The sequence below is a fragment of the Rhea americana genome, unplaced genomic scaffold (assembly GCF_003343005.1).
Source record: "Rhea americana isolate MKP2758 unplaced genomic scaffold, rheAme1 scaffold_96, whole genome shotgun sequence".
In the NCBI taxonomy this organism is placed as follows: Eukaryota; Metazoa; Chordata; class Aves; order Rheiformes; family Rheidae; genus Rhea; species Rhea americana.
Genome location: NW_028187155.1, coordinates 2,721,160 through 2,733,786, shown reverse-complemented (window position 1 = coordinate 2,733,786; position 12,627 = coordinate 2,721,160). Strand labels below are relative to the sequence as shown.

Sequence of the window (12,627 nt, the reverse complement as noted above, 5' to 3'; positions counted from 1 at the left end):
AGTCTGCTCTCGGTGCTTGCCAACCCCCAGGCTCTGCGCTTCGCCCAAGCCTGCCGTGCCCCCCGGGGCTTGGTGCTCAGAACGCGGCGTGGCAGGGAGACCAGCTGTCCTCCCAGCTCTACAGAAACAAGCAGGTAACGGGCTGGGCCCCGCGCAGCCTCGCGTTCCTCCCCGCCGTGTACTGCCACCGCGGTTCAGGCATCGCTCACTCACGGGCGACCTCAAACACGTTTCTCTCTGCCACTCAGGTTTGGGAAAACAGCAGTAACCTGCTTTGTTTGGATGGTCTTTGTCCCTTATTTGAGATGTTTCAGTCCCCTGTGCTGTATCATGAAGCTAGAATGACTGTTGTGGAGCTTCCTATCTATGTCTTCCCTCTGGCTACAATGTATTATGCCAGGTGCCTCAGCACTAGAGAAGAACAGGGGCATCAATGAGCTATCCCTCAGGCTCTGATGTTGCAAAGCGCCATGCTGTTAACCAAAAACACGTTGTGTATTGTCCTCTTGAATCTACTGAGACTATCTACAGGCGAAAAGTTACTCACATGGAGGATCAACTGTCTGGGCCAATAATTATTTCCTTTATTTTCTTTCTTATTTCCTTTTTTCTTTTCTTTTCTTTTCTTTTTTTTGGGGGGGGGGGAGAGGGGAGAGTAAATCTTACCAAGCAGTAGGAGAACCACTGAACAATCCTAGATGGAGGAAGCCATTAGAGATCACCTTGACCAAACATTTGCAGTAATATTTGGACACAGTGAAGTCAATGGAAACTTACTTACTAACTTCAAGTTCTATGGAACTAGACCCCAGTTCCAGATATCAGTTGGCCTCTTTCTTTGTCTCAACTTTTCAGATCAGTGTTTTTCAGCCTGTGGTCAGTGGATGCCTGGGGTCCTTGGCAGAAGGTCTTTTGTCCTCCTAAACGATTCTCCAAAGCTGTGATCAGGAGGAAAAAGCCTCTGTGCTAATACATGGGTATTTGAGATTTCCCATGAAAAACTGTTAGCAGTCTGCAAATCAAAAACCACTGGGACCACAGCTTATCTCCACTCCTCAATCCAGGACTGAAGGGGTCTCTGAGTGCCAATGGAATGTAAAGAATGACAGTAGGACCTTCTTCTGCACATAAATTGTTAGTTTGCAGCTTCTTTCCTCTCCTTTTGCCCACCAGCCAACTATACATTGGAAAGAGGGATGCAAAGAGAAGCTTACTGCTACCCAGAAAGAGATCTGGCAGCTACTATCATGCCCATGACAGTTTCTGCCTGTTTACAGGGCTACCTGTARTTGTGTTCTGTTATTTTGTGGTTACAGGTTTTTTCAGAGTAACCTTCTCAAACACTCACTAAAGAAAAAAGAAAGTCAAAAGTGAAAACTGAGCAGTCATGCCACTTAGATTTAGAGAGACAAGAGGCTTGAGGAGGGTGGGTTGAATTCACAAAGCAAACACCCAGATCATCAAATCTAAGCAAGGCTGTACCATAGGGCAGTTGCTATTAAGTTACAGAGTCAACATCTATTCATCGATGTATCTATTCCACAGCTTCAAGATACTTTGCTTCAGAAGGAAGAGGAACTTGCTAGGTTACACGAAGAAAATAACAACCTCCGCCAATACCTGAATTCTGCCCTGATTAAGTGTTTAGAAGAAAAAGCCAAGGTATTGTGTTCAAACCTGTTGTATGGACATATGCACAGGAAACAGCTTGAGTAGGTACATGCCATTAAAATGTATGGAAAAGTCAAGAGTGTAGAAACTTGCAGTATGAGAGCTTTTCTAACTTCACAGAGCTGCCAAATTGCTGATGGTTTCCCTTAGGARTGACATCCTATTGGGTTTTAATTGTGGATGTAGTATAGGCCAAATACCATCACACATGGCTAAGTTTGATTTAGAAGTAGAGCAAGGTAAAATTATTTGATCCAAGTTGTGTTTTTTTTTTTCCTCTCCTTTCAGTGAAAAGGTCAAATTTTGATTTACCAAAATGTTTCTTGAATTTGTCTGTTTTGTCAATTATGCCTTTTGAGAATAGATTTTTTTTTCCATTTTTTATGTTTTGGGTGTTTTCTTTTTTATATRTATTTTTGTAACACCTTCTGAGGATACATTTTGATTCATTTGTATTAGAACACTGATCTTTACATTTTTTATTAATTAAAAAGTATTATATATCACTTTAAAAAGTGAAATCTGAAATGAAACACTTTAAGTTGGATGAAACACTTAAACTAAATGATATCTTGATTCTCTTTCTTYTTGTCAACTTAAACAATTTTTTTCTACTCTAGACTTACCAGTGAAAACAAACTGTTAATTATCTGCTTACCTCTGTGAATGGGCATGAAGTAAAAATACTTACAAAAAAAAAACAGTGGACTTCCCTTTTCCATCCTATTTCCTTTTGACAATGTGGCACATCTTCTCCCATACAAAGATCTGGCTTCTAGCAGTAGAAGAGGGTCTCCTTCATTGAGCACAGCAGGGTGATGTGACCACCCCTCCATATGAGGTGGAAGAGAGTCCAGTGTGGAACACTTCATGGGAGGTGGCTGAGCACTGATCCATGATGTCCATGGGGAGTTTCCTTGTTACTGTTGCCTTTTGTTACCCACCTCTGGATGTTTGATTGGCCCTGGTCCTGGGGTAAGGGCAGCTGTGGTGGTTTCATGAGCGCAAAGCCCCACAAGCTGCAGCTCAGAGAGTTCCCTAGCTGGGATCTCACTTGCCCTGGCGTGACTCACCTTCCCTTCTTCTCTGTTTGTACGACTGTCACATTCCCCCTCAACCTCACTCACTAACCTGCCAAAYGCTACTGGCAGCATCAGTGCAGAGGAGTCCTGTACAACAAGGTAGGATCTCTCATTTCATGCCTTACCAAGTGAGAATGCAATCAAAGCAAAGGTTTTATTGGCACTGTCAAGTTCTTCTCTCTCAGGGACTAGGTCGTTGTAGAGGCTGTAAAGACAAAATGATTAGTGATATCTAAGTTTAAGGAGCAAAAAAGAGCACAGAGTAGAAGCAAAGTATCTTATAAGGACAGTACTAACTGTCTCACTCATCTAAAATCAAAGACTGTAAACATATTACTTCCTGTTAGAGAATCCGCTTTTAACCTGCTCTCTCCACTTCAATTTTTTGTATAGAAACTGTTGTCCTGTCATGGCCAGAAAAACTGTACTGTTCTCAAAAACACCAAAAGGAGATTAAAAGACGACCACTGCTTTGCTCCTCAGGAAACTCCTCATGCCTCCAAAGCTAGAAGGAATCTCTTTAATGAATTCACTGCCTGTGAAGAGCAAGCCAGTCCTACTGTGGACAGCTGGGTCTTGCAGACTTTAGGATTAAAAGATGTAAACACTATTGATGAATCCTTCTCAGCTAACTACAGTGCCTTGTCCTCAGACYTTGGAAAAGACACCTACTGCCCGAGCCCTGGTGAAGCAAGAGACTATGACCACAGTGAGGGTGTGGCAGTGGTGTATAGCTGCGGCCAGATGCCTCCAGCTAACAGCAGTGCCCATCCATGCAGGGAAGACTCTCCCTTCATTCCTCAGCTCTCTTCAGCACCRTGTGTCTCCTCACCAATGCCAAGCCTTTCTTCCCTCCCACCCTATGGGTTGCCTTATCTGACCAGTGACTTCTCACCTAACAAAACAGAGGTGGCCTTCACAACATCTCTGAGTCCTCACCGCAATGTGAGAACACACAGTTTCCACCAAGGACAAGCCTTCGTGTGCAGAGAGGATGATGGAGGATGGAGATTCACCTGGGTGCCCAAGCAGGCTGAATAAGGCACCTACCTCAAGGGCCACCTGTATGGAAAAGAGGACAGACAGTTCATCTTGTGCTTGAGACCAATTCAGGCAACAGAAAAGATTTTCCCTTCTAGACTCTGTTAAATGCTACTCTTACCCACCTGCTCCTCACTCCCTCCTAGATTTTCACAGGAGCAGCTGCAGATTGCACTTGGACATTTATCTGTCCCAAGCCAGATGTACAGATTAAATCTCTTTCTCTCGTGCCTATGATGAGAGACCTTTTATTTTTTTTTATTATTATTCTTTTTCTCTATCATCAGCTATTCCTTGCCAACTGGTAGGTTCCAAACTGGACTGCTTTCAGCACCAATAGTCACTTCCACATGAACCAAAYTGGAAGGGATTTGGGGAATATAATTTGGAAATATCACCTCTATCACAGATGTCCACAGATTACAGAGAAGGTGTAGGTCAGTGGCTGAGGATCAGCAGTTCCTAAGTAAGTCTCTCTTGGCTACATAAATTGCCTTGGATTAAGGCAACCAGTTTTTTGATGAGCTGCACCAGGCTGACCTACCTGCAGTCATGTGGAGCTATCATTTTTTTGACAATGCCTCAGAATAAACAGAATTTGCTTCTATTGCCTGGAGGTTACTTAGTTACAAGTAATTCAGCAAATTTAGAATATTTTCTTCTGCTGTGATTAAAACACTGATGTGTTTACTGTATTATGTTTTAAAAGCATTTTAACTGTCAGATAAATGGAATTTAAAATGTTTTAGCCCTGTTTCTCACCCACTGTAGCTACAGAACAGGAACAAGACCTGGAGATTCTGTAAGGGGGAATAATGTCACTGCCATCACCAGCCAAGGCCCTGGCCCAATATATTAATGAAAGGAATTTTCTCATGCGTGGATAATATGCACAGAGTGCACTTCTCTCTTCTGCAAAGGATTATTCCCTTCACCTGTAGCATACCATCAGTCTTAATGGATTTTCTTCCTTATTTACTTGCCTGATGTTGGAAACCTTTATAAACGGRAGCTACTCTTGGCTACACAAGCAGTTTCTGTGGCTTCAGTGGGGCTTTTTGCAACAAAAAGAGCTGCACATGTGAAACTAAAGGTTTGCCTTCCAGAGAACAACTTCCTGACCTCTTTGTCCTGATCTCTGGGATCTTACAGAGATTCATTGACCTATCAGCCTTGAYATGTGCTTCAGGTGTTACTGTTAACATAAACAGGTCAGAGCTGCTTCCCATTTTCCTCCCTCCATGCTTCCTATGTGAAATTTTTCTCCTAGTTTGGGGAAGCATCACTTAATGGTTGGAGTGGTTGACTGGGAATCACAGTCTTAAACACCAACACTTGCCTGGCCATACCCCTGGCAGGCAGTAGTGTCCTGAAGCTATCATCACTGTCTCAAGAATGCTTAAAAAAATCTCTGCTCCAGMAGAACTGTGGGTAACACTACTAATAATATGAAGTCAACTGACATGAAGTAAGCTCACCAGTAATGTTTTGTGTTACTTTTTCTTTCTACTTTACAGTAGTTTGATGCYTAAGTCATAGAAATAAAGGGAGTTAGTTAGTTAGTCTTTCTTTCAGAATGGTCCTAGTGACATTAAGGAACCACTCACATAAGCAAGTTGAAGGGAATCTTACATATGTTTATTTTTACTTATTTTTCTATAGRAAACTATTCTTTTGTTTTTAAATGATAAAAATACCCTCTAAATAGCCTCTAGTGCCTTAGAATTGCAATATTTGGGATTGTCTGTTAGGAGCCATGGTCATTTCCAGGATGACTTTATTTTAAATAAACAAGCAACTCCACATATCTGGGTAGTAACTTTAAAGTGATAGGACAGACTTTCAGAATAGGCAGTTTGGAAGCATTTGTTGCAGGCATTAGTGTTCTGAATTAAAAAAAAAAGTGAACATGGAACAAGTACAACAGTTTGTTGGGGCCACCTGAAGAAAACTTGTCAGACAAGATCAATGTATCTATAGCATTTTTCTGCTTTTAAATGAAAGCCAGAAAAAAAAAAAAAAAAAAAAAAAAAACACCACCACACCACACTGTCCTACAAACAACTCATTTCTTTTTCAAGTCATTTCTTCTCTGTTAACATTCTCTTGACCTACTATAAAACGTAGATTGAAGAAAATGCTCATTACTGAATTTTTATTGTAGCATATGGTAGTACAGAGTGCAGAAAATGCCCATCGTTAATATAAGTATGTAATGAGAGACCTTGATGTGTGTAATGATGTAGGATGTATTACTACTACACTGGAAATAGACAGCCTGACTGTGACAGTGAGAGAGGATTACATTGCTGCAGCTCTGTATGCCGCATCTTTAAAGGAGCTATAAAACATAAGCAAAGATGTCTATGCATTCCAATGCTATTGAATGCCATTGCTTATGATATTATGGAGTCAGCAGCAGTTACAAATATATTTTTAGTCCTGTCAACAAATATTAAATAATGTTTAGTTTTTTAAGAAGAGAAAGGAAATCATTCTCCCTCTTTGACACTTCCTTTTACGCCATTTTTAGGTCACTGCATGTGAGAACATCTTCTGTGAAGAGCTGGCACATAGCAGTCATATCTTTGGTACAACCTCGAAGTAGGGTATGAGGGAATCTAATATGCATCTGAACCTTTGCCACCCTTTCAAAAGGGATGATTGGCCTTATTTCTTAGCAAAAAAAAAACCACATTCTATAATGTAAGTCAATTGTTTAATGAATAATTCACYTAAACATAACCTCCTCTTCTTGTGGGTTCTTTAGTTTTACTCAACACAAGTGTTGAATTCTGTGGCAGAGACTTCTGTCCAAGCATGGCCTACTGGACCTCGTTGGGGCAGAGGTTCCCATGGTGCTGCTCCTGTTAGCTGACTGGTACCTCTGCCTTGCACATGCAAACTTAAAATTCTGGTTTAGACTGCTCGAGCAAAAGACCCTGCARTCTGCTCTGTGAGCAGTGCTACTGACTGTTGTAATGGAGAGAGCATGCTAGAGAGGAAACCAAAAAAGTTTCCAAAGCAAACATCTAGGGGATTTCTTTTCCTGATAGTAATTGTTTTTAATAAAAAGAAAATTAATTTTGTTTCCTTTGGAATGTTAGCATAATTTTAACAAATATTTCCTGAGTTACCATGAACAATAGTATATATAAAAAAACAAAACAAACCCTTCCTTTTCTTAACACCATTCCACAGCAAGCAAGTCAGCTCTAAGGCAAGGGCTGGGATACCTCTGCTTTTCTGTTTCTCTACAAAATAGTAATACTCCTACTGAATTCAGTGGTACCCTTCTCACTGAAGAGAAGTCCCAATGATCCTCTGGTTAAATATTGCTCCTGCTGTCACAAGAAAGCCAAAGCACTACAGTTCCTTGGTCTACAGAGACATGAGAGACTAGGTCTTGCCCACGCAGAGCCTAAAGTGGCTTCTGAGATGGATATTCAGTTCTGGTCTAGGCTTTTGCCTCTTGTGTGTCTTTTTTGTCTCTATTCCTAGTGCTGAAACAGAGGTAGGCCCCCTCTGCTACTCATGGAAAGTGTGATATAATGCCACAGAGACAATTAGAGATCAATAGAAATGAAAGGAAAAAGTGGAACTATAAACCAGGGTTTTACACAACTAGACAGGAGATAACAGAGATGAGGGAGGATTGCAGCTTTATGTTGATGGTCCTGTCCTTGTAACTTCAAAATCAAGTCAGGCAGCTGCAATAGAGGAGTAGGGGCCAAAGTTCTGGGTTCTACTGTTGCTTCTGGTAAGGCACTTCATCTCCGTACTCTGGCTTCCATTGGTTCCAACACTGTTTCAGTTCATAGCTATTTGAAGAGAAAATATGACTCTTCCTACTGCAAACTGTATGAGAAGTTCCCTCTTGCCAAGCAGGAGCATCAGGACCATATACCTCTGGGATGGAAAAGTATGGCTTGAAAGGCCCAGATGTACCGGGAGGTCCTTTGGGCAGTGGCAAGCTTTGTCTGTAAATATCCATCTTATATTAACATATTTGGTTTATTTTTTTATCTGAAGTTTGTTTGCTTGTTATATGAATGTAACATGTACATCTGCACATTCTAAAACAATACATGTTTTTAGAAATATGAGCTAATAGAAATGGAAGGTAATTTAACACTTAATATGTTGATGTTTATGATTTTTGTGCGTGATTGAAAAAGGTTATAATTATATGTAAGAGTCAATTTTACTATTTTCATTAAGTTATGTCTAATAAAACTTGAAATAACATCTAATTGCAGCAAAACTTTCTCCTCACAACTGCCTACTTAATTATCTATTAAACATTAAAGCTATTGCTCACACTGCGCAACACAATGCCTAGCACTTAAAGTCCTCTCCAGGGAATGGAAATTGCATACAAAACCAAGCACCCACTCAAGGAGGGATGTCTCAGCTGAACRCAGCTGGGCCAGCAATAGCAGTCATGGACACTTAATTCCCAGCTGTTCTGTAGCATACCTAGCTGTGCAATCAAGGGGGCAGCTGCTCTGGAGGATGCCCAGCAGTGCTGCTGCATATCCAGCTGTACAGCTAATGGCCTTGGTGGGCCAACRTCAGCCCAATTGTACCAAACTGGATGCAGCTGACCAGATGAGGTCACAGCTGTACCAGTACTTTCCCAGATGTGCAAGAGGCCCCAGACATCCTGCCATGCCCAAGAGTGCCAGTGGCTCCWGCTGTGCTGATGCTCGCTCACTGTCCTGCAGAGGCCCCAGCTATGCCAGAGCATCTGTCCTGTGCTTGAACCACCCATACCTTTTCCTGTGCAGTTGTGCAGTCCAGGCACTGTCACAGGCAGTGCAAATAAATCCCAGCTGTGCCAGTGCCTGTCCAGCTTTGTCAGAGGGACCTCAGTTGTGCCAGAGCACACCAGCTGCGCATCGGAGCCCCAGCTGTTCCGCCTCTGACCGGCTGGGCAGCGATGCCGCCCAGCTGTGCAGGAGCCCCGCGGCTCCTCGGCCCGCCCAGCTGTGCAGCCCCTCCCCAGCTGCGCGGCSAGCGCCGCCGCCCGCCGCCGCTCCGGCGCTGTCCAGGGTGCTGAAGCGCCGCTGGCCGCGGGAAGCCTGCYCTCCCCCCGCGGCTGCCGGCCCTGGTCACCCGTGACTGTCGCTGCTTCGAAATATGGACTCTTTCATCTGTTGAGGTAGCCTGTGCCTGATRATATGACTATGACTGAGAAACCAARGGGATAGATACAGTGTACAGAGCGGCATCTTTGTTAAACTTAATCGACACCGTTTACAGGGACACACAGTGCAAGGCTCCTCTGCGCAGGCTCTGAGCTACCTGGATAACATCCAGGCACATTCCTGAGTCACATTTCCAAGTATCCTACTACGGACCACTGTGAGTAGAGGAAGCATTTTTTGGAAAACTCCATTTATCAGTGTTACAGACTGCACTTTGAGATACAAAAGAATGCAGAGATATACTCTACTTGTCCCCAGCTAGGACAGTCAAACCAAAAAATCCCTGTGATCTTTGAAAAGCATCATCCCCTTTAATCTCTGAAGCATTTGTGTGTTTTATTTCGCATATGATACCACACATCATAAGTGAAGCTGAACTGAACCACAGCAATGTAATTGTTACCTGAGATATTTCATCATCATTGCTTCTTTTTTATGTTATAGGATTAACTAGACTACCCAGACAGGAATATAGGCTCCATTATATTGGGAATTGTATTCAAAGTCATAGTAGTTCTGACTTAATTCTCATCTCAGTTCCATTGAGGAGGAAATCAGATAGTCCCTCTACTTTACAAGCAGCTTTTTTTGTTACACCATTGTAAATGGGACCCCTCTCCCCCACAAAAAAATGTTCCACTGCACTTTTCCAACATTTACTCCAGATTTACATGCTAATTAACTGCTAAGACAATTTTCAGTAATCAAGGAAAAGAACATAAGAACTGCCTTTCCATAGATCCCCTATCCTWTGCCTCCTAGTCCTATTTGAATCTCAGCAATGCAAAATTACGTGACAATTACCTTTTCCAAGAAAAGGATATTTTCTGTGAAYAGAAGGTTTCCATGCAGATCTGTTTAGTTTTAAACAATGGTGATGTTTCTTCACTTAGAGATGCATTAAGTCCTGGGACACAAGTAACAGCATTGTCCTGGAAATGTACACTCCTGGCTAACCAAAGAAAAATTCCTAACCAGACAGACAATAGTATAGTCAAGATYGGCTCTACTTACAAGCTTCTTTACTGTAAAGAAGGTAGAATTTGCTCCAGCAGTTTGACTGATTTTTAACTGTTGCATCTGCTTTGAATTTCATTTTCCTCACTTGGATCTAGAATTAAGCAGAACAAGCAGAAACTAAATGATCTCTTCTTGCTCCAGGAAATAGAGATAATTTTGATTCCCTGCGAGTAGTGAAATACTTAATGGTACCTTTTTGCACGTAAAAGGAGAAGTCCTGATTTAATATCAGCAGACATTGTTTAAACCTACCAGCTTCCATTTCCTTCCAAGGAATATTAATCTGTGGGGTTTTTTTTTTTTTTTTTTTTTGTTTTACCTGTAATAAACACTGCTGTGCAAAACCTGTTTTGTTCCTCCACAACAATTCATTTCAGCAATAGTATTTTTCCTAAAATAAATGACTCTTTTGCAATCTGTAAAAATTACACAAACCCACTGAAATCAGCATGAGCTCGTACTAGCCCTGAGAACAACATGGAGCCGAAAGTTTTAAGTTTCTTCTTACTGAAGCACCTTTCATAGGTATGAAATATCATTACCTCAATGGGCCTGTGGCTATTTTAGAGGTGTATAAACATTTGCTGCCTATCTGTTAGCCATTCAATTACTAAGATCTTGATACTGTGTAAATATTTAACTACAATAGAGGATATAAATCAGAGAAAGTGATTCTGTTTCATTCCACTGGTGGCAGTAAATCACAGTCTATTTGGACTACTGAGCTACACCCTGGCTGAGCTGTGAACAGTGGTGGATATTATCTAAAATTCCTTATAAAGCTAATCCTATTTTAATTCAGACTTCATAGGGAGAAAGACTAGCGGCATACCACAAATCCAGAAGCCAAAGACACTTCTAGACACTTTTGCCAGATTGACTAGAAGGGAAAAGCTACTAATACTCAACTTTTGAAGTAGGTCTCCAGAAAATGTCACTAGAACACACACAAAAGGCACTGACAGCAGGTACAATTGAGTTTGAGCCTCTGGATACTAACGACAAAAATGCAATAGGGGAAAGCAGTGGCTAGTGACAGGCAAATTCTGTTTCATTCATTTTCTAGTATAAGCAGTCAAATGGACTTGATTAGAAGTAGCAGCACTGTGGAATGCAGAACTAGTATGCTCTTACGATCCAGGTTTTTGTGCTCTGCACTGTAATAGAGGTCCAGGAGTCTGTCAAATAAGCTGGCATCATGTCTGCTGATGCTGCTGCTCCTGAGCCTGTCACTGTGCTCCCTGTGACTTTGTGACGTATCATGTCTTGTTCCCTAAATAMGCTGCAAATTGTGTCCAAGGACATGACTTTTTCTGTGAGAAAAACTGCAAATGCCTGGGCACATGCCTAGCTTTAACAGCAACCACCAGGGACTGAACCACTGTCACACTGCTCCAGGGAACTGCCCCCACACTGCCCTTTCTGTGGCTCTGTGATGCACAAGTCTTTGGGCCAGCCTTAGGGCCAGGATAACTAGTCACTCTTGTCTGTTTCTAAACAATATCAAGTACTGCCTGATGTTCTCCATCTCAGGAGTTGCTTTTTCTTACCTCCTTGTTGCTATCTGTACCATYCTGTCTCCAAAACTCATTGGAAATCTCAGCAATGAAATTCACCCCAGTAGTTTATAGAGATCTGCTGTAGCCTTGAAAGGGTTACCGAGGGGCCTGTGGACTATCTGGCTTCAGAAAATAGAGCAAAAGTGGGATGTTCATGTTTGAAGCACATTATTGCCCTGCTGTGCCTCATCCAGAGCCTTTGATTATCCTTCACTTTGCTCCGGGATAGGCAGTTTAGCAGAGTGGAAGTGAGGCCTTCACATGGGAAAAAAAGGGGGTGGGGGGAGAGAGAGAGAGAAATTTCTACTCTTTTTTGATTTGGGGTTATCCTATTTAGCTATGTTATCTCACCAGTGCCACCTGGTGGTCCCCAGCTCTAAGAGGCAGCTCACAGTGGGAGGAAGAGGAGGGTGCAGCCAGAGGGCCCTGAAATCAGGACAGCTGAAATCCTCTGCAAGTATGATTGCAGAGAGGATGTACAGACAGGCAGGCATAGACGTCCTGCTTTGCTCACTTTTCCAGCTAGCATGGTCTCACCTGAAGCTGCTAACTGTGGAAGTTAATCTGCYTTTGCAAGGGCTGATTTCTTTCTCTCCATTTGCTTGCCCTCCTTTTCCACTTGGCCCACACGCAGGTACAAGTTTAGCAAGTGTCTGCAAGCCCCAGTGCATACAAACAAGCCTCGCGTAGCATTATATTTTGAGTTTATCTACCCCTCTTGTGGCCTCCCCTGGCTGAAATCAAAGAAACACTGAAACATCCAAATAAATCAGCATATTGGATTTTCTCATCTTTAAAATGTTGTCCTCCATGCAAAAAAAAAAGACAATTTTCTGCAGAACCAGGCTTGCAGGATGGTTGTATTGAAGCTATTTTTTTGCCCTGCCTTCTTGAAAGGCATGTCTCCAGACTCTCAAATCCAGCACCCCACTCCGAGCGCACAAGACAGTCATATGACTGAGTGCAGAGAGTGTTCCAGCATGTATCCACTCCACAAACACTCCCACTATGGTCATCCTAATATGCTGCATCAAATTAATTGTG

General features: G+C 42.3%; 1 protein-coding gene across 1 annotated transcript in view; it reads left to right on the top strand.

Annotated features, from left to right (window-relative positions):
- The window catches only part of GMNC (geminin coiled-coil domain containing), a 6,793-nt gene extending 2,999 nt beyond the window's left edge, over positions 1 to 3,794 (top strand). Inside the window, exons 2-4 of the mRNA XM_085325111.1 lie at positions 3 to 134; positions 1,546 to 1,662; positions 3,147 to 3,794. Of these exons, the coding sequence (XP_085181237.1) occupies positions 3 to 134; positions 1,546 to 1,662; positions 3,147 to 3,794 (897 nt within the window). The remainder of the gene's footprint in view (positions 1 to 2; positions 135 to 1,545; positions 1,663 to 3,146) is intronic.
- Positions 3,795 to 12,627: the final 8,833 nt, after the last annotated feature.